Source organism: Rhinatrema bivittatum, chromosome 3 (genome assembly GCF_901001135.1).
Source record: "Rhinatrema bivittatum chromosome 3, aRhiBiv1.1, whole genome shotgun sequence".
NCBI classification, from domain to species: domain Eukaryota; kingdom Metazoa; phylum Chordata; class Amphibia; order Gymnophiona; family Rhinatrematidae; genus Rhinatrema; species Rhinatrema bivittatum.
The window spans coordinates 243,086,435-243,109,625 of record NC_042617.1 but is presented as its reverse complement, the minus strand read 5'-3'; the positions used below and the strand labels follow the sequence as shown (position 1 = coordinate 243,109,625).

General features: G+C 44.4%; 1 protein-coding gene across 4 annotated transcripts in view; it reads right to left on the bottom strand.

The window, feature by feature from the left end:
- The window catches only part of SOS1 (SOS Ras/Rac guanine nucleotide exchange factor 1), a 1,044,495-nt gene that overhangs the window by 377,658 nt on the left and 643,646 nt on the right, over positions 1–23,191 (bottom strand). For all 4 annotated transcript variants that reach the window (XM_029594364.1, XM_029594368.1, XM_029594365.1 and 1 more), the window contains one exon: positions 9,519–9,600. In XM_029594364.1, the coding sequence (XP_029450224.1) occupies positions 9,519–9,600 (82 nt within the window). The remainder of the gene's footprint in view (positions 1–9,518; positions 9,601–23,191) is intronic.

The following is a 23,191-nucleotide window of genomic DNA, read 5'->3' as shown; positions in this document are numbered from 1 at the left end:
AGTATTCTCTTCAAAAGCAACTGTGGACAGACTAGCAAAAAATTCATTAAAAGCAGGGATAGAGAAATACCTACAGTACCTGAATGTAAATCGGTGTGATATCTCAATTGAGATCGAATGTCGGTATATAAAAAATACTAAATAAATTACTCAGCCAACATGAAACACTGAGCTCAGACATTAACAATAATCTAAGGACTGAAGTAACATGTACCAGTAACTCCTGGAACAGATAGCCATACAGGAAGCCTATAACAATAATATGGCAGCCCAGGGAAGGAAGCTGAACCCATCTGTCTAGATTAAGGAAAAGGAAATTTTCAGGTAAGTAGTAATTTCTTATTTCCCAGAACCCAGACAGATGGGATCAGGACCAGTGGGATGTATCAAAACTACTCCCGAATAGAGTAGGAGGCTGTCCACGGACCAGTCAAAACTGCACATGCAAAGGCTCCGTCCTTCCTGCCATCTAGATGATAATACCTGGAAAAGGTGTGCAAGGAGGATCACGTCGCAGCTCGGCAAGTGTCAATGGGAGACTACAATTTAACCTCTTCACACGACTCTGCCTGAACCCTAGTGGAATGAGTCCTAATCCAAGTAGGCAACAGTTTTTCAGTGGCCACATGGTGGCCGTGACTATCTCCTTAATCCAGCAAGCTATTGTAGCCCGCAAAGCCAGCTCGCCCTGTTTACCTCCACCATGAAGGACAAACAGGCGATGCATCTTTCGGAAAGACTTAGAAACCTTTAGATACATCTCTTGACATCCAAGGGATGCACAACAGGCGATATTTCTCCACATCTCTTTCCTTATTCAGAGACGGCAAGGAAATGGACTGATTCAAGTGAAAATCTGAGATCACTTTAGGCAAGAAAGAGGGAACAGTACGCAGTTATATTGCTCCTGGAGTCATCCGAAAGAACAGTTGCTAATAAGACAAGGCCTGCAGCTCGGAATTAGAAACGCTGAACATTTTGCCCCCCAGAAATACCATTCTCAAGTTCAGTAAGTACAAGAAAAGAGTGCATCAATCGAAATGTAGGACCCGCCAAAAAGTCCAAAACCAGATTAAGATTCCACAAGGGTACCGGTAACCGCAAGGGAGGATGAAGATGTTTCACTCCCCTCAAGAAACGAGCCACATCAGGAAAGACAATAAGGATTCACCCTTCACTTGACCCCTGAAACAGGAAGAGCCGCTACCTATACATTCAAGGAATTAAGGGCCATTCCTTCATTCAACCCATCCTGCAAATATTCCAAAATGAGCAGGATCCTAACTGAATGAGGACACACTCCTCGATCCTCACACCAACCTCAACACTCACTAAACTCATACATAGGCTAAGGAAGTGGAGAATTTTTGTGCTTGTAGCAAGGTGGCAATCACCGCAGTAGAATATCCACGCTTCAACAAGCAAGTCCTCTCAAGGGCCATACTTTTAAGACAAAACAGAGTCGGATCTTCGTGAAGGACAGGTCCCTGCTGCAACAGATTCCTGTGTGCCGGGAGACGAAGGGGAGAGTCTACTAGGAGTCATCGCAGATCTATATACCACGATCTCCTGGGCCAATCCAGTGCCAACAAAAGCACCACCTCCCTCCGAACTATTCTGCCCAACATGGGCCACGGCAGAAAGGCATACAGAAGCTTGTCCTTCAGCCAGACCAGCATGAGAGCATCGATACCCAAGGTCTTCGGATCTCTCCTGCAACTGAAGAATCAAGGAACCTCTGCATTGCGAGTAGTTGCCAGTAGGTCTAGGAATGAAAGGCCCCACTGATCCACTATCAGCTTAAACGCCTCATCTGACAATACCCATTCTTCTGGATCAGACTCCCCCTGCTGAGAAAGTCTGCTCTTATACATTGTCTTTTCCACCAACATGCGAGGTCGAGATCTTCTGAAGATGCACTTCCAGCCAGTCCATAAGTTGGTTTATTTTCCTGTGACACTTAATGGCTCTTGGTTCCTCCCTGCCAACGGGTGTATGCCACCATCGTTGCATTGTCTAACATTACCTGGACTGCTCAACCCTGCAGCCTGCTACTGAACTGCAAGCATGCCAGACTGCCAGTACTTTCAGCTGATTGATGTTCCAGAGAGACTCCTCTGAATTCCAGCATCCTTGCACCAATAGTTCCTGACAGTGAACTCCCCCAATCTCTCATCTCATTATAGATGCGAGATGGAGGCTCGCATCTGTAATGAGAACCAACCAGTCTGGTAATGTTAGGAAACTCTCTCTCTCAGAAGATCTGTTTGTAACCACTGGAGGTAAGAGCAGACTTCCATCGGCAGATGGAGCCGAACAGAATAGTCCTGAGACTGCAGGTTCCAACGAGACAGCAGGTAAAGCTGAAGAGGATGCATGTTTGTTTATTTATTTGAAAGTTCTTCTATACCGCCTACACAAATGTAGATCTAGATTAAAATAAAATATAGATTACAATATTTTTTAAATTTTATCATGTTTTATTAGTGACTAGAGATACCATCTACAATTAGATCGGGCTCTGCAAAGATAATCCAGAAGGATAAAAAACCATGTATATACGAGAGAATATACTTATTTGTAAAAGCCGCATCAGCAAGCCTGGCGACGTGTTCAAATAAACAAAGTTGAACCGTCCGGTCTGACAATCATTTGCGGCTCTTACCGGCTGTGAAGCCTGTGATGAAATATTTTTTTGTATTCAGAGTTCTTAGCAGTATTATTGTAATCCTGTATAGATAACAGCTCTTAGGCTTGTCACACTGTCCCAACATGAAATGTAATTCTGAGCCTGACAGCGGCCGGTGTTTCGCTGCAGAAGTGCAGCTTCATCAGTGGAGAATCACCTCCTTCTTATGGATGCCGAGTCTCATCCCAGGTGTCCCAGGTTTATGAAGAATTGCTACGAGACTCGGCGACCATAAGAAGGAGGTGATTCTCCCCTGATGAAGCTGCACTTTTGCAGCGAAACACCGGCCGCTGTCAGGCTCAGAATTTCCTGAGAAAAGGGAAGGGAATAAGAAAGAGCACAAAAATAAAACGATCTGGAGGGAGGGAGGACAGAGCTCAGCAGGAACACATCCTACTCCTCCACCATGACACCTCAAGTCCCCATAATGTAGAGATTACTTACCTGATAAACTCCTTTTCCTTAGTGTATGCAGATGGACTCAGAACAAGTGGGTATAGTGTGCTCGTGCTAGCAGTGGGAGACGGATCTGACGTCAGCACGGGTACATATATCCCCACAGGAAGTGAAGCAACTCAGTAATCTTCCTTGCAAAAGCTGTTATGGATATATGTGTACTGACCGATCAAGTAATTAATGAAACAGGATTCCCCTAACCAATTGATAATAGCTGGAGACCGCCAGCGCTCCCAACCGGAAGGCGTAGACACCTGGTAGAGTGGACGCTCTCGTATAAGAAATGACATGCCTTACCTGGAATTGATGAAACCCATGTATACCGGCAGCCGGGCGGGATGGTGAGTCCATCTGCATACACTAAGGAAAAGGAGATTATCAGGTAAGTAATCTCTACATTTCCTAGCGTGTAGCAGATGGACTCAGAACAAGTGGGATGTACAAAAGCTACTCCCGAACTGGGTGGGAGGCTGCCTGAGGACCGCGTAGGACTGCCCTCACAAATGCTGTGTCCTCCCTGGCCTGGACGTCCAGACGGAAAAATCTGGAGAAGGTATGGAGGGAGGACCACGTCGCCGCTTTACATATCTCCGCGGGCGACAGCATCCTAGATTCTGCCCAAGAGGCCGCCTGCGCTCTGGTGGAATGAGCCTTGACCTGCAGAGGCGGTGACTTCACGGACTCTACGTAGGCCACTCTGATAACTTCTTTGATCCAGCGGGCGATTGTGGGCCGAGAGGCTGCCTCTCCTTGCTTCTTCCCGCTGTGAAGGACGAACAGATGGTCCGTCTTACGTATTGTTTCTGTCATGCCCAGGTATCTGGACAGCAATCTGCCGATGTCGAGATGGCGGAGCAAGAGCCCTTCTTCCGACTTCTGCAAACCTTCCGTGGTAGGCAAGGATATGGTTTGGTTGAGATGAAACTGTGAGACTACTTTGGGTAAGAAGGAGGGAACCGTGCTAAGATGGATCGCCTCAGGAGTGATTCTGAAAAAGGGATCACGGCAGGACAGCGCTTGTAGCTCCGAGATGCGGCGTGCTGAACATACAGCCAGCAAAAACACCATCTTCAAAGTGAGAGAACGGAGAGACAGGCCCCGAGGGGGTCTGAAGTTGGATCCCGTGAGGAAATCCAAAACAAGGTTGAGGTATGGAACCTCAACCTTGACTCCATGAATATGCTTGACTCCATTCAGGAAGCAAGAAACATCTGGGTGCTTGGCAATAGTCTTGCCATCCCTCCTGGGACCGTAGCAAGACAGCGCAGCCACCTGAACCTTGATGGAGCTGAGGGAGAGACCCTTCTGAAGTCCATCTTGCAAGAAATCCAACACAATAGGGATTGTAGTCGCATGTGGATTGGTGCCATGAGTGAAGCACCATGCTTCAAATACTCTCCAGATCCTTACGTAGGTGAGGGATGTGGAAAACTTGCGAGCTCGGAGGAGTGTATCTATCACGGGCTCCAAGTAACCTCTTTTCTTCAGTCTAGCCCTCTCAATGGCCAGACCATAAGAGAGAATTGAGCTGGATCCTTGTGGAGGATGGGACCTTGACGTAGAAGGTCCCGGAGAGGAGGCAGGGGAAGAGACTCCCCTGCCAGTAGTCTTCTCATGTCCGCGTACCAGAGTCTTCTTGGCCAGTCTGGTGCCACTAGAAGAACTAGGCCCCGGTGCCTCTGAATCTTGTGGATCATGGCGCCCACCAGAGGCCACCGAGGAAAGGCGTATAGCAGAGTCCCTGGAGGCCATGGCTGAACCAGGGCATCGATTCCGTGTGCGAACGGGTCGCGCTTGCGGCTGAAGTATCTGGGTACTTGAGCATTGGACTTGTCCGCCAGTAAATCCATGTCCGGAATCCCCCAGTGATCCACAATCAGCTAGAAGGCTGTGGGTGACAGCTGCCACTCTCCCGGATTTAGGCTTTCTCTGCTGAGGAAGTCTGCCGTGGTGTTGTCCTTCCCGGCAATGTGGACGGCGGAGATGTCCTGAAGATTCGCCTCTGCCCAAACCATCAGTAGGGCGACCTCCAGCGATACCTGTCGGCTTCTGGTTCCGCCCTGACAAGTGATGTATGCCACCGTGATGCCGTTGTCGGACATCACTCTGACTGCTCTGTTCTTCAGTCTGTGAGCAAATCGAAGGCATGCCAATCGGACTGCCCGGGCCTCTAGACGGTTGATGTTCCACTCTGACTCTTCTCTGTTCCACCGCCCTTGTGCGGCGAGTTTTTCGCAGTGTGCTCCCCAGCCGCTCAGGCTGGCATCTGTGGTGAGCAGAGTCCACGTGGGTGATGACATCCTCGACCTCCTGCTCATGTGGTTGGACTGCAACCACCACCGCAACTGGGTGGTGGTTACAGTCTCTGGCTGGCAGAGGAAGGTGCGTGGAATAGTTCCGCAAGCGGGGGCTCCAGCGAGAGAGTAGGGAGTGTTGTAGAGGTCTCATATGGGCCCTCGCCCAAGGTACAACTTCCAGGGTGGATGCCATGAGACCGAGAACCTGAAGATAATCCCAAGCTATGGGCCGACTGGCTCCCATCAAGTACTGGATACGTGTCTGAAGTTTCAACCTTCTCTTGGCAGTGAGACTGACTGTGTCTGCATGGGTGTCGAACTGTACCCCCAGGTATTCCAGTGATTGGGAAGGCTGTAGGCAACTCTTGCTGAGGTTGATTACCCAGCCCAGGCTTTCCAGAAGGGCGATCACTCTGTCGGTTGTCCGAAGGCTCTCCTCTCGAAATTTCGCCCTGATCAGCCAGTCATCTAGGTAGGGATGGACCAGAATTCCTTCCCGTCTGAGTGCTGCTGCTACCACTACGACCACCTTGGTGAAGGTCCGTGGTGACGTGGCCAACCCGAAGGGCAGAGGCCGGAATTGGAAGTGGCGTCCTAGAACCTTGAAGCGTAGGTAGCGCTGGTGATCCGGATGGATCAGGATATGCAGGTAGGCTTCCGACAAGTCTAATGCCATGAGGAATTCTCCTGGCTGTACTGCGGTCTTGACGGAGCGCAGAGTTTCCATGCGAAACCTTGGGACCCTTAAGTATCGATTGACTGACTTGAGGTCCAGTACGGGCCGAAAGGTGCCCCCTTTCTTGGAATAAATGGAATAGTGTCCAGAAATAAATGGAATAGTGTCCAGAATTCGCTTCCCATGCAGGTAGTGGGATGATGGCTTTCAAGGACAGGAGCCTCGCCAGGGTAGCTTCCAATGCTGCCTTCTTGTGTGTGGGACAGGAAGATTCCACAAACTTGTCCGGAGGGAGGTGATGAAAATCCAGATAATACCCCTCTCGGATGATGGAGAGGACCCACTAGTCCGACGTAATCTCGACCCATCTGGGGTAGAAGAGGGTTAACCTGCCCCCTATGGCTCCGTCCCTCAGATGGATCGGCGGATTCTCATTGTGAGGCGCGGCCGGGACCGGAACCCGGGCCTGCTCCCCTCTTGCGCTGCTTGGTCCGAAAGGACTGGTTCCTGGCCTGAGGACAAAGCGCCTGGTAGCGATTCCTGTAGGGAATGAAGCGCTGGGAGCTTCTACCCCTGGTGGGCCTTGGAAAGGCGCGCTGGTTCCTTCTGAACCGATCTTCCGGCAGTCGAGGTACTGGAGAAGCGCCCCATGTGCTGGCCAGTTTATCAAGGTCGCTGCCAAACAGGAAAGAGCCCTTAAAGGGCAATCTGGTGAGGCGTGTCTTTGAAGGCGCATCGGCTGACCATTTCCGGATCCCGAGCTGCCTCCTGGCAGCTATGGAGGATGAGATCCCCTTGGCTGTTGTTTGGACTAGGTCTGATGCAGCATCCGTGAGGAATGAGAGAGCCGACTCCATGTCTGCTGCTGGAGCGTTGTTCCTGACCTGTGACAAACAGGCACGCGTCACCACTGTGCAGCAGGTTGCGATCCGCAAAGATAGAGCTGCCACCTCAAAAGTCTGTTTCAGAATGGTGTCCAGTCGCCGGTCATGAGGCTCCTTGAGGGCCGCCCCCCCCTTCAACTGGAATGGTAGTGCGCTTGACCACAGCGCTAATCAAGGCGTCCACCTGAGGGCACGCCAGCAGCTCCTGGATAGCCGGCGCCAGTGGGTACATGCCCGTCAGGGCCTGACCCCCTTTGAATGCGGACGCTGGTGCAGCCCATTCTAAATCTATCAGTTGTTGTGCTGCTTGCAAGAATGAAAAATGGCGGGTTGTAGGATGAAGACCTTTCAGCATGGGGTTCTGCGCAGAGGGCACCGTAGCGCTGGGACCTGTAATATCCAACTCCGCCAGGCATTGGGACACCAGGGCCGAGAGATCCTCCTTAGGGAAGAACCTCCTCATGGTTCTATATGGCTCAATCCATGGGGGAAGTTCCCCCTCGTCCGGGAGTTCAGACTCATCCGGTGAAACCTCCTGGTCCGACTGATCTGGACTGTCCAGCGGCGGGAGGTCCCGCTCACAATAAGGGCGTGACGGTCCAGGAACAGGATCCGCTGGAGCCGCCACCGCAGCGGCAGCCGCAGCGGCCGCCGCAGTCGCAGGCACCACAGGGACCACAGAAACAGCAGGAACAACCGGAACCGCAGGGCCTGGATGGGACGCCGTTTGCATCTGTACAAAGGCATGAATCCCCTTAAAGAGATCCACCCAGGAAATTGAAGCAGCCTCTAATCGCCGGGGTACAAGATCCCCCGGGATTCCCGATTGGTCGAGACTGACCGCTAAATCCGGTTTAGCCCCTGGGGAACTGTCAGCAAATCGTGGCTGAGATTGGTCCTGGCCCGAGGGTCCCACTGCCTCCTCACATTGGGCACATAGGGAGTCTGGCTCTTCACTGTGCGTGGCTCTAAGCTTGCATGCGGAGCAGAGGCTGAGGGCTTTAATGCCGGAGGCAGGAGGCGCCCCCGCTGAAGATGCTGAGGCGTTCTGTTCCATTGAATAATATGCGGCAGCAATATGCGCTTAATACAACAGGTGCCCAATAATAATATGCGGCAGCAATATGTGCTTAATACAACAGGCGCACAATAATAATATGCGGCAGCAATATACGCTTAATACAACAGGCGCACAATAATAATATGCGGCAGCAATATGCGCTTAATACAACAGGCGCACAATAATAATATGCGGCAGCAATATACGCTTAATACAACAGGCGCCCAATAATAATATGCGGCAGCAATATGCGCTTAATACAACAGGCGCCCAATAATAATATGCGGCAGCAATATGCGCTTAATTCAACAGGCGCACAATAATAATATGCGGCAGCAATATGAGCTGAGCACAACAGGCGCTTAATAAGATGCGGCAGCAATATGCGCGGAGTACAACAGGCGCACAATAATAATATGCTCCCAGTAATAAGCGGTTAGCAATACACGCTCAATGGTATTCAATATGCTCTCAGCAATAAGCGGTTAGCAATACTCGCTCAATGTCATTCAATATGCTCTCAGCAATAAGCGGTTAGCAATACATGCTCAATGTCATTCAATATGCTCTCAGCAATAAGCGGTTAGCAATACACGCTTAATGGTATTCAACATGCGCTTTGCAATAAGGGTTAGCAATATACGCACAAGGAGGAATAGAATATGCACCTAGTCACGGGTGCTCAATACCTAAACAAGGCCACAAAATGGCACCCTCCATGGCGGGCCATGCCGCCGATCCTCGGTTCCTCGGAGACCAGAAGTAAAAGCCGTACACCTTACCTGATCCTCGGCACTTCCCGGCTGGAACCCGGGCGGTCTCCGGCTGCGATGGGAGAAGGGAAATACCTTCACCGCCGCGTTTGAGGATATGCACCCGCTGCCTCGTCCACGCCGGGACCGAGGCGCCTCGTAAGCCTCACCCGAACCTCGCCCGGGGGCTGTGTCCCTGCCGCGATTCGGCCACCGGACCGAGGACTTAAACCTCTGGGGGATCACGGAAATCACCCCGGGAAACTCTACTGGGGGAGGGACCTTAGGGTATCACCGCAGGAGTGCGGGGCTCGATGCTGTAGAAGTTGTTAGAAAAAGAAAAGTAGAAAGTAGATTTGGAAAACATGCTCCGCAAGCGTGCAGGCTCTCCAAACTGCTTTGGAGACGGAAATTACTAAGTTGCTACGCTTCCTGTGGGGGTATATATACACCCGTGCTGACGTTAGATCCGTCTCCAACTGCTAGCACGAGCATATTATACCCATTCGTTCTGAGTCCATCTGGCTACACGCCAGGAAATAAGTAGTTTTTCTGAGAAAAAGTATGCACATAGCGCGAACACCTCGCCAACCCTCCTCCCAGTTATACTTCTCAGCTGAGGTAAAGTGACACGTAACATATCCAAGGTTACCATACTGTAACAGGTAGCATAGTGCTGGAAAGACTAATGTGGCATAATTTACCTTTCTATTAGAAGATTCAGTAGCTCTTGAGGTTTGCAGAAGGATCTGTATGTTGTGAGAAATGTTCGAACAAAATTGGGATCTAGGGAAGAAAATACAATGTAATTTTATTTTGCAATTTCTTTGACCATAATACACATTAAAAATGTCTTCTCCAATGGTTACCTTTTGTTCTTAAAAGATAAGGCACAGAAAAGCTAAGAGGGTGAAATGACACCCTAATCATATTCTTCAACTGCAAACAGTGTCTATGCATTTTTAAAGTTCTGTTCAAAAGCTTGAATGTCCTGTATTTTAAAAATATAGGGTCAAGCAAGTATATAGTAAACTGTTAGTATTCACTAACACCTAACTTACATTTTCAGCAGTATTTTTATCAATCCTTTGTGACATGGGTCCTAGGTCCCAAGATAAGAGTTCACATTTTGTGGCACTTCAGATTTCATGATACAAAAAATCCAATATTGTATGAAAGGAAAATCTGACATGTTTTTATTTACTAAAATACATCTATTTTACATGCTATATAGAGGCAACAAACCCACGAGCCGATACAGTAAAGTGTGCTCCGGCAATATGGTGGGCTGGTGGTTCCAAATTTCACCCAATATTACATAGCTGCATAGCTTAAGACGATTTATGAATGGTCATCACGTTCACCTAGGAAACAATGGATATATATAGAAGGATCTGAAGACTTGAACAATTCTTTATATACTAAAATATGGGGCATATCTGGCAGAGACGCATCTACTATAGGTCATAATCCCTTTACAAAACTGACCTTAAAGATATGGAAGAGGTGGAGATACACGTTAACAAGACCTGTCCGGTGTACCCCTTTTATTACCTCTGGGATTATTAAGGGTTTTCAATCTGTATCTGAACCTGGGGGGCTATTCAAGCTCTGGAACCAAAGGGGGGTTTGGTGTTTTGATCAACTAATTAGTAATGACTTGATATCGTTTGATGATGTACAATGGCAATTTGATTTACCCATTGGTGAACAATTGAAACATTGTCTGCTTAGCCCACCACTGTGGAAGCATATATCTCGTGAAAGAACTCCCTTTGAAGATATGTGCTTCCACCCAAAAACTTCCAAAGGTCTGATTTCCAAGATTTATTTGTGGTTCACACCAAAACCACTACCTTGCTTTAAACATCAGAAAAGTAAGGAATCAGATTGGGTTATAAATGGTTGGCAACTCAATGGCTAAGGTGTTATAAAGCTATAGCGAAGAGTTTTTATTTCGGCCAGTGTAGGCGAGACAAATTATAAAATTCTGTATCGGTGGTACATTACACCAGCCAGATTGCATAAGATCTTCCCTGATCAATCAAATCAATGTTGGCGAAAGTGTAATCAGGAGGGTACATTTTATCATATATGGTGGTCTTGCCCAAAGATTGTTCCCTATTGGAGGTGGATAGTAACAGTGATCTCAGAGTTAACAGATCTGAACCTCCCCCTTTGTATCTGAGCTATTTCTTCTATCCCAATACTCAGAAGAGTGGCCAAAGATCTGAAATCTTTAATCAATCATATATTGTGTGGGGCATGTCAAGAATTGGCAGCCTATTGGAAAAAGTGACCGCTTCTCCACAAAGGAGACATTACTTCAACGTTTGTGGCAGGTACACTACTGGTTATATTTTACAGCTGTACAGAAAGATAATGTTGCTTACCATGTTCGGATATGGGAACCATTTTTGAGATGGTACAAATTATAAGATAATACTGTTTCATAATAACTGGGACCAAGAGTGGTACAGATCTTGATTTAACTAGGCTTTATTTTTTCATAACATTTTGGTTTATATACAAGTAGTGCTATTTATGTTTTCATTGTCTTTAATTCTCTCACATCATATATTAGAATTGAATTGGAAGATAATTGAAAAACAACTGATGTTAGTACTTTCATTTATCTGTGCTGTGGAGCGAATTTGATATATGTTGATAGTGAATTGATGATATCCAATGGCTATTGTATGTTATGTCATTATTATGCTAACATTAATAAAAAATTTAAACACAAAAAAAATAAAATACTTCTATTCCGCCTATAGTAACTGTGTTAAGCTAAGCGGATTACAAAATCAACATAAAACAAATATACAAATGAGATATTCCATGTCAAGTATACCAATTTAGAAAGTCATCCACGCTCGATCTCCTTCAAATTGAATACAATTTTGTGTGGATGTTCAGTAGGGCCTTATTCAAAACTATGCAAAATGTTTCAGCTGGATCTCTGTAGAATAAAAGTCACTCAGAGTACTGTGTTCTGTGCAGCATAAAAAGGCCACTTTGTCCGGGAAGTGCAGCCAAACAATCAATTTTGTGGATTACAACCACCTCTGGTGCTAAGTTCCTATGCAAAGTTTGGAACCTAAGATGCTTGCCACCATTTTAATGGGGCCAGCAAACTACATGAAACATTTTACAAAAGAAATTTAAGACCTACTTTGATTCCTCATTGCTCCTATGTATACTTCAGCAAAAGACATAACTGGCCCATGATGTACATCAAGGATTTGAACTAGGAGGCTTCGCAGCCAACTGAAAGCAAAAATATAGTTACATAAAGACATGTCACCTTTTTATGCAAATTTTTGCCATTTTTTTGAGTGCAAATCTGTGTGGCTTTTAATTTTTTTTTCTTTCTAATGTTATTCCTATGCTTTTATGTTGTTGTAAACCGATGTGATGTGTGAACCAACGTTGGTATAAAAAAGGCAATAAATAAAGAAATAATAAATTTGAAAGAACACCCTTTCTGCTTAAAAAAAAAGCCCCCCCGTTTCACTCTATGTTAAAAAGAGCCATCTTTGGCACCCAACTTGAAACAAGCAAATGAGCTAGAGATATGAAATTTTACAATGCAGTTCAGTTTTTTGTGCTTACCAATTTTTAGCTTTTGACACATTTGTTTAGACACATTTTCATAAATTAGTCAAAGTCATTGCAAAACTTTCCAAGGTAACTAATCCGCATACAATGGTCAGTGGTGGCTGAGCCATTGCCAGTTCAGCAAAATTTCCAATCCCATCACCTAGGGGCTACTCCAGATAGCCAGACAAGTTACTAGCCACAGGTTTCTAAGCTTTTATTTAAGCACAAAATAAGAAAAGGCAAGACACTACATATGATAACTGCTTAAACTGCAGATTTCACAAAAATTCACTTAGGGGCAGATTTTATAAAACCACGCGTGCGTGTACTTTTGTTCGCGCACCAGGCCCAAACAAAGTACGCCGGATTTCAATAGATACGCACGTATCTGTTAAAATCCGGAGTCGGTGTGCGCAAAGCTGCCCAAAATCGGCAGCCTGTGCACACCAAGCCGTGCAGTCTGCCTCCGTTCCACCCGCCATACCTTTCCCTCCCTAAGCCCCCCCCCACACCTTTGTTGCACAAGTTACGCCTGCCCGAGGCAGGTGTAACTTGTGTGCGCCGGGCTGGCCGCCGGCGCGCCATGGTCTGGTCCGGGGGCCACCGCCACGTCCCCAGGACACCCCCGATGACGTGTTGGCCACGACATGTCCCCCCAGGAAAGCCCTGGGACTTGCGCGCGCCGGCAGCCTAGCCAAGATAGGCTCAGCGCGCGCAGGGGGGTTTGGGGTAGATTTTCGGGGGTTACGCGCGTAACCCTTTGAAAATCTACCCCTTAGTGATTTTTCCTGACTTGCACATGCTTTCATATGTCCTATCAATGCATGACAAAGTGGCTTGTGAATAAATGTACTGCCTGCCTGATAGGTTATGGTTGCATCAAGGGTAGCAATAATGTGCTCTTCTGGAACCCAACAGATGTCTCTACGGGGTGGACCGTAAAAATGACCTGGCAGGATCATTTCTTGAGTGCATGAAATTGACCAAGACATCACATTCCTGAATTGAAACTTCACATATATGGCCAATCTACCAGGAATTATCAGATGCAAGCTAAATACTGACCAGGTTGGAAGCTGTATACTTGAAGGGCATGAAAATATTCATGTTCTAGAACACTTGCAATAAATGAAGTGACATCATTTGAAATTTTGCTAATGCAATTTTTTGTTGCATCAATGGTCTTGAATTGTTGATTTTTCCTTGTGCCAGCAACTGCATTACCTTTGCTAAACCTATCATCCTGAACAGGTCTGAGTGGTTCAATGTTCTCCTTAGGCACAAAGAAAAAATTTGATACCAGGGAACACAGAGCACATTGGAATCCAGGCCAGGGCATTTTCACAAAATCTTTGCCACAACACACTGCTAACATGACATTATATATTTTTTTTGTTTATACAGTTTTTATATACCGTTACACAGAAAACAAGTTTCTATCTCCACGGTTTACAAAGTAAAAAGGTTTGAAAAAATAAAACATTCAATAGGAATAAAAATATACAATAAAATTAGCCAATATAAAATAATAAAAAGATTACAAATTAAAAAGAAATTTTTTCAGTATCACTACCATAGTTCCTTGTGAAGGTGATACTGTTTCATGTTCAGGCTTGCATGCAATAAACAACACAGCATAATAAAATGTCCATTTTGAGTGGCCATTTATAAAAGTATGTCAAAGCAAGATGTATCATAAGCTACAAGCATGGTAAGTACAACAAGCTTCACTGCACTGTAGAATTTCACATTCTAGCTCATTTGCGTATTACACAGTAGGGTGCCAAAGATGCCTCTTTTTAACCTAGCACACCCATGTATGCAAATGATGCATATCATTGGGGCCTTAATTCTGACCAAAGAAAGATCAGGGCCAAAATGAAACAGGGTGACTTTTGTAGAAAAAAAGATGCTCTTTTAAATGACAAAAAAAAAGAAAGAAAAGAATTAAAAACTACACAGTAGAGATATTTGCACCTGAAAATTGACAAAAATTTGCATAAAAAGTGACATGTCTATGTAATTATATCTTTGCTTCCAGGTGCCTGTAAAGCCTCAGTGCAAATCTTATACATATTTATTTGTTTAAGGCTTTTATATACCGACTTTCTTGATAGAAATCAAATCAACTCGGTTTACATCGAACTAAGCAGTTAAACATAACCAAACAACAAGAGACAAATTGATGAAGCATAAAGTTACATTGTAACAAGGGCGCATAAACTGGGGATAGGAAATAAAGAAGGGAGAACAATGATAGTATACTATATACAGATGAGGGTGTGGGAGGGAGGCAGAGGAGCCAACCTCATAATGACGTATTTGTGTGACTTAGTGCTTGTTTATATACAGAAGTGATGGGAACAATTCTGAACATACATGCCATGGGCCAAGACTACTGGTCCAGTCATGGCCATTTAAACATCTTTCAAACGTTATGTTCCAAACTTTGCACTGGGACTTATCACGAGGGGTTGTACTAATCCACAAAATTTCAGACCCCTGAGAGGTGGTATTGGGCTGCAGCACATGGGCAAAATGACCATTTTAGGTTGCCTGGAGCATGATATTCAGAGGTGACCTCCATTCAACTGCCTCTAGCTCTCCAACCAATATAGATTCAGGTGAAAAATTTAGTACAGTTTTGCTTGAGATTCTAGAGAACATCAGTGCAAACTCTGGTTCGATTTATAGGAGGCCGAGTGTGGACCTCTGGGTCCACTTGATATGGAATGACCCAAACAAAATGGTAATATCAGACCAAGAAAATGCCTCATCAAAAGATGCTGCTTTCACTTGTTTACAAAACATTTTAAAATCTAATACATTTTTCACCAGACAGGCTATTCCAAAGTGTAACACCCCTGACTGACAATGAATGAACTCTAATATCCTGGATAGTGGATATCCCTCACTGATGGCAGTTCTTTTTTTTTATATTATATCTTTATTAATTTTCAAAATAATACAAATAAGGATTACATACCTTACCATAAGGTATAACATTTCACTACAAACTTTAAAAGTAAAATTATCATATAACCACACCTTAATTATTATGCTATAACCTTATATTACCATGGAATCTGAGAGATCATAATAAGAAAATAAAGGAGCAAAGTTGCATTTCATCAATTTTAACATAAATAGAAAGTGGTGAGAATAATTCTTTATCACCTGGTTTACCATAGATATTAAGTTGTTACTTCTTTAGAAATCAACAATTTTTCTAATTGCTCTGGCTCCATAAATACATACCGTGTATTATCTATTGTCATAATACATTTGCAAGGGAATTTTATCAATATTTGTGTGCCTAAAGCTCAGGCTCTGGAACATAAATTCAAAAATTCCTTCTACGTATTTGTGTAGATCTAATATCTGGATATACCCATATCCTTTCTCCCAAATACAATTTATTCCTATTCCTAAGAAAATTTCTTAGAACATTATCTCTTTCCATTGGTGTAGTAAATGTTACTAATAATATTCCTGTTCTCTCTATTTGCTCTTCTTGAAAGGTTTCTAAAAACCCCAATAAAATCCTCTAAAGGTGACAATATCGTCAAATTTTTCTTAGGAGTAGCTCTTTCTTCTTCCCTATCTCCTCTTTTTACTATATCAGGTAAGAAATATACTTTCGTTGTCATAGGCATATTAGTTGAGGGAAAAGGTAACACTTCCCATAAGTATTTATTTAGTTGTTCTTTGGGGGAAATAAGTTTGCATTTAGGAAAATGTATCATTCTCAGATTATTATATCTGAGGCTATTTTCCAGATTCTCAATTCTTTTATCTGTTCTAGAGTCCCCTTGAATCAGGCTAACCTGAATTTCTTTCATCTGTACTACTTGGGAGTCTAATTCCTGTATCTTAATAGAATTAGATAATACTACTGGGTTCACTATTTCTTATGATTTTGTATGTGAATCCACAGTAGACAGAGGTCTTACCTTCAGGGGATGGTAGAAAAAGGGAGTAGCGTCAGCAAGAGGTGTCTTTACGGTCCCTGAATAGTAAAAGGCCGAAGAGTCCTAGACCCAATAAGAGAAGTCCAGGTCCAATCCAATATCAGAGGCAGGCAGCAAACAGAGAAGTCCAGGTCCAATCTAATATCAGAGGCAGGCAGCAAACAGAGAAGTCCAGGCAACACTCCGAGGTCGAAAGACAGGCAAAACCACAAAAAAATAACACAGGAACAGTGCAGTTAGTGTAGCTGGGTTCAAAAAAGGTTTGGATAAGTTCTTGGATGAGAAGTCCATTAATGGCTATTAATCAATTTTACTTAGGGAATAGCCACTGCTATTAATTTCATCAGTAGCATGGGATCTTCTTAGTGTTTGGGTAATTGCCAGCTTCTTGTGGCCTGGTTTTGGCCTCTGTTGGAAACAGGATGCTGGGCTTGATGGACCCTTGGTCTGACCCAGCATGGCAATTTCTTATGTTCTTAACACCAGCACAAGCAAGCCTGTAGCTGAGGCGAGATTGTGCTGGGCTCAGCTCTTTAAATATTTGAAGTTCCCGCGCAAACGCGGGAACTTCCGGGTTGAAATCAGATGCGCCGTGAGGGGCGGGGCTTTACTCGAGTCGCGTCGGCCCGCGCTGCTGCTGGGAGACGTCGAACAGACGTGGAAGCAAGGGCTTTCAGTGCCGCAGCATGTCGCGAGGTAACAGTACCTCCCCCGTAAAGGCCCTCTCTCTTGTCCCGAGGGCGAGATTTCCGAGGAAAACGTTTATGAAAATCCTTGATTAAGCGAGGAGCCTATATGTTATCAACTGGCTCCCATGAATTCTCCTCCAGGCCATAATTCTTTCAGAAGATTAAATATTGTAAAATACCCCTTGATCGTCAGGATTCCAGAATCTCCTTAACTTCATATTGGGAACCATCTGGAATGACGGATGGGGTTGTCTGCTTATGCCTCCTAGATGGCCAAGATAGGATCACTGGTTTCAGTAATGAGATTTGAAACAAATCATGAATGTGTAAAGTAGGGGGTAGCAGAAGTTTAAAGGACACCCTAGTTATTTGCTTCTCGATCGGAAAGGGTCCAATAAATCGAGGTGCAAATTTTAGGGAGGGAGTGCATAATTTAATATATCGTGTGCTAAACCACACCAAATCTCCCGGTTTAAGCAGGGATTCCCTTCTCCTTTTGTCAGCTTGTACCTTCATTTTGCTGGATGCTTGTTGTAATAGAACCTGAGTCTTCTCCCATAAAGTTGTCAAGGACCAAGCCATTCGGTCTACTGCCGGACAGGCAGAAGAGGTAAGAAAGGGAAGCTGAATCTGTGGCTGTCTCCCAAAGACCAGGAAGAAAGGTGAGGAATCACCTTTCTTCCTGGTCTTTGGGAGACAGCTTGAGTAACATGATTATTGTGACACATTTCTGCCCAGGGCAATAAAGATGCCCAATCGTCCTGACGTTGGTTGACATAGCAACGTAAAAATGTTTTAAGTGTTTGATTAGTCCGTTCAGTTAGTCCATTGGATTGTGGATGACAAGCGGAAGAAAAGTTTAGATCTATCCTAAACTTTATGCAGAGCTCTCTCCAGTATCATGCCGTAAACTGCACTCCTCTGTCAGATACGATACTGGAAGGCAGACCATGGATTCGAAAGATGTGTTGAAGAAACAATTGGCCCAACTCTGGTGCAGAGGGTAATCCAGACAGAGGGATGAAGTGTGCCATCCGGGAGAATCGATCAATGACGACCCAAATAACGGAATTACCCTCAGAGGGAGGAAGATCTGTAATAAAATTGGTTGCTATGTGTTTCCATGGTTGATCTGGAACTGGAAGAGGCTGTAATAATCCACTAGGTCGCTGTCTTGATGTGTTTTGGGCAGCACAAATGGGACAGGATTCAACATATCTTCTGACGTCAGTTGCCCACTGTGGCCACCAATAATGACGGGACAGCAGATTCATAGTTGTAAGTCTGCCAGGGTGTCCGGCAAAGACAGAATCATGGGCCCAACGTAATACTTGTAGTCTTGAATGTTTGGGTACTACTGTTTTGCCCACAGGAACAGTTGAAGTGGCTGCTAGTATTATTTGAGCTGGGTCGATAATATGCCTGGGCGCTTCAGGAGTGTCATCCGGAAGAAAACTCCTAGATAAGGCGTCGGCACGTATGTTCTTTTCAGAGGGTCGAAAATGTAGTTTGAAGTCGCATCTACTGAAAAACAGGGCCCAACAGGCTTGGCCTGGATTTAAGTGCTAAGCATGAGACACAGACCAGATTCTTGTGATCTGTATAAATGTTAATGGTAAATTTGGCCCCCCCTCCAGAAGATGTTGTCATTCCTTAAGTGCCTTCTTGATGGCCAATAGTTCTCGTTCCCCGATGGTATAGTTCTTTTCTGCAGGGGAGAATTTTTTGGAAAAATATGCACAAGTGCATAACCCTCCGGACTCACAGGGCTGTAAGAGAACAGCCCCAACACCTAGGGTGGACGCATCAACCTCCAGAATGAATGGTCTCTCAGGGTCAAGATGTTGTAAACATGGGTCTTTTACAAATTCTTTCTTTAGGAATTGAAAGGCTTGGATAGCCTCAGGAGGCCAAACCCAATTTCGGAGCTCCCCGCTTGGTTAGGGCATTCAATGGTGCTACTAAAGTAGATTATCTGGAAATAAATTGCGATAATTAGAAAATCCCAAAAATCATTGCAAAGCCTTGAGCCCCACCGGTTGGGGCCACTCCAGAATTGCTTTGAGTTTCTCAGGGTCCATGCGAAGACCTGTTCGAGTTACAATATACCCTAAAAAGGGTAAATGTTGCTGAAGAGAGGGGCATTTCTCCAATTTTGCATACAATCTGTTCTCCCGCAGTCGTTGGAGGACCTGTTTGACATTAATTTGGTGTTGCGTCTCGTTCTTGGAAAAAATTAATATATCAAGATATACGATGACATGGGAGTAAAGGAGGTCTCTGAAAATGTCATTTATCATATTTTGAAATATTGCTGGAGCGTTACATAGCCCAAATGGCATAACTAAATATTCATAATGACCGTCTCGAGTATTAAATGCAGTCTTCCATTTGTCACCTTCATGTATTCTGATTAAGTCGTATGCTCCTCGAAGATCAAGTTTGGTAAATATCTGTGCTCCTTTCAGACGGTCAAAAAGTTCTGAAATAAGTGGAATAGGGTATTGGTTCTTCTTGGTGATGCTATTGAGTCCTCTGTAATCGATACAAGGTCGTAAAGATCCATCTTTCTTTTTCACAAAAAAGAATCCTGCCCCAGCTGGGTAACAGGAGTTTCTGATGAAGCCCCTGGCCAGGTTCTCCTGAATGTATTGCTTCATGGCTTCGGATTTGGGTTCTTATAGGGCATAAACCCTACCTCTGGGAGGTTCCTTATCTGGTATTAAGTCTATCCCACAGTCATAGGTGCGGGTGAGGTGGTAGAATCTCTGTCTGCTTTTTGCTGAAAACGTCCCTGAATTCAGCGTATACTTGGGGTAATGCGGATGGTGTGGTTAGTGAACAAGAGATAGTGTGCCTGACGGGACGGATTTGTTTTAGACAATTTTGATGGCAATGTGTGCTCCATCTGGTCAGTTGTAAGGTACCCCAATCAATTTGGGGTTGGTGGATCCTTAGCCAGGGTAATCCAAGGATCACTTGATTGACTGAAGAGGGAAGAACATATAGTTGAATAGTCTCTTGATGTAGTACTCCAGTGTTGAAAGTAACCGGTTTGGTGATATGAAAAATTTTCTTCGCCAGCGGTTGCCCCGAAACGGATGACACCATAAGTGGAACCACTAATGGTTCCGTGGGAATTTGATATTGGCAAACTACTCCTTCCTCGATGAAATTACCCGCCGCTCCTGAGTCCAAGAAGGCTTGCAAATGAAATGTGTCATCATGGAGAGTTATAGAGACTGGAATTAAGATTTGTGGAGAGGAATGGCATGACCCAGGGAGGCCTCTCCTACCAGCCCTAGGTCCGGGAGTTTCCCAACTCGTTAGGACATTTATTGATAAAATGTCCAGCGCCGGCACAATACAGGCAAAGTTTATTCATTCTTCTTCGCCGACGTTCCTCGGAGGTTAAATGACAATGGTCGACCTCATAGGTTCCTCACTGGATACTTGAGGTTCTGGAGTCCTTGGAGCCATGAAGGGTCTCTGAAAGGAGGGTGCCAGTCAAATGGGTCGTCTGGCAATGGCCCGTTCCAGAGATCTTTCTTGAAATTTAAGATCAAGTCGAATAGCCAAGCGGATTAACTCCTCTAAGGATTCTGGAATCTCTCGGCCTGCAAGTTCATCCTTAATGGCTTCGGAAAGATCTTGTCGGAAGATGTACAAAAGTACCACGTTGAAAAACAAAAGAGACTACTATGCCCGAAAGGTTCATCATCTCAGCTTTGACTCAAAAGCTCTATTTGCCTTCGTTTCCAGCCTCATAAAACCTATCACTCCAGATATACCACCCGAACAAGCCCAGACTAAAGCAGACGAATTGGCTCTTCATTTTAACAAAAAAATATCTGATCTCCTTAATCAGCTGATTCCAAACACTACGTCTCCAGATAACACATATCTTCCCCAAAATAAAGACATCCAGCTTAATGCCTTTGAACCCATCACAATCACAGAGATACAAAATGTATTAAAAAGAATGAAACAGTCATCACACCCATTTGATCAATCCCTACCAAAATGCTTCTTCTTATCCCGGACACAATAGCAAAAACCCTAGCAGATATTATAAACTGCTCCTTATCACATGGCATCTACCCAGATGACCTAAAAACTGCCTCAATCAAGCCACTGCTAAAAAAACCAAATCTAAATGCATGTGATCCCAACAACTTCCGCCCTATTTCCAACCTACCATTTATAGCTAAAATCATGGAAAAACTGGTAAACACCCAACTATCCAACTACCTAGAGGACCACAGTATTCTGTCCCCAAACCAATATGGTTTTCGCAAAGCCGCAAGCACCGAAACGCTACTAATTTCACTCATGGACTACCTACTCTCTGGTATTGATAAAGGCCAAGCATATTTACTAATCCTCCTTGACTTCTCGGCGGCCTATGACACCGTCAACCACGCCCTTCTTCTAAAACAGCTGGCAAACATTGGTTTAACAGGTGCCACACTAAACTGGTTCAAAACATTTCTAGAAAACAGAGGATACAGAGTCAAAATTCATAATAAAGAATCCCAATACCACCCTTCTAATAGAGGAGTGCCGCAAGGATCATCACTTTCACCCACCCTTTTCAATGTCTACCTGCTACCACTCTGCCAACTACTTACAAAATTAAGCCTGAAACATTTCCTTTTTGCAGATGACGTACAGATCGTAATCCCTATAAAAGAATCAATCTAAAAAACAATGGAATACTGGGACAGTTGCCTATTAGAAATTAAACTTCTCCTCAACAGTCTAAACCTTGTACTCAATGCTTCGAAAACAGAATTCCTGCTCATATCACCGGAAAACAATAACACACTTCCTAAACCACCCACACTCCTTCAAACAACCCACGTAAGAGACTTAGGAGCCATCCTAGACAATCGTCTCAACCTCAAAACATTCATTAACCAAACCACCAAAGATTGCTTCTACAAATTACATATCCTGAAAAGAATAAAACCGCTGTTTCACACTCAGGACTTCAGAACAATCTTGCAAGCAATAATCTTTTCCAAACTAGATTATTGCAACTCATTACTATTAGGCCTCCCAGCTTCTTACACCAAACCTTTACAAATGGTTCAGAACTCTGCAGCCAGAGTCCTTACAAATTCCAGGAAAACTGACCACATTTTACCTATTCTCAAAAACCTCCATAGGCTTCCGATCCACTATAGAATCAAGTACAAAACCATTAACATCATTTACAAAACTATCAACCAACACACGCAACTCGACCTACAAATACCACTTAAAAAATTCACCTCCGCCAGGCCTATCAGGGAACACTACAAAGAGTCACTCCAAATTCCAAAGGCCAAAACCTACCAACATAAATCCTTGAGTCTCAGAGCCTTCTCATCAGCAGGTCCAGCTCTCTGGAACTCGATCCCACCTGATTTGAGACAAGAGCCATGCTCTTTAACATTTAGGAAAAGACTAAAAACTTGGCTTTTCAAAAAAGCATTTCCAAGCCTTGAATAAAACCTCCTCTCACTAGCACTAACTCGTATGCAATAATGGAATGTAAACACGAATCAACCAACCTCAAACCCTCTCTCACTAATTCCTGCTGAATATTTATCATACTATTACCATTCACAACTGTGTCATATTTATTCATTTGATTACCTATGTACCGTTTCATAGTCTTATTTTTTCACTTGCTATTCTAATGTATCAATAGGCTGAAATGTAAATATTGTGCTGTTCAATTTCTCCCCTTCCATCCCAAGTTTATTTTCCTTGTTTTTTGTAACTTTCCCTTTCCCTTTTTCTGATTCACTGTATTTAAAGTTCAAGGTTCTTATTGAAAATAGTTTTTTAATTTACGTTATGCTTTACACTCCTTGTTATTTGTAAACCGGGTTGATGTGATGCCTATCATGAAACTCGGTATAACAAAAACAATAAATAAATAAATAAATAAAGATGGTGGTAAGACTGTCATTACCCCAGCGTAGTTCAGCTGCTAAGGTTCGAAACTGGACGGCATATTCCCCTACTGATAGAGTTCCTTGCTTGATTTGTAGTAAGTCAGAGGCTGCAGAAGTAGTACGACCCGGATCATCGAATATCAAGCGGAAATCCTTCAGGAATAGT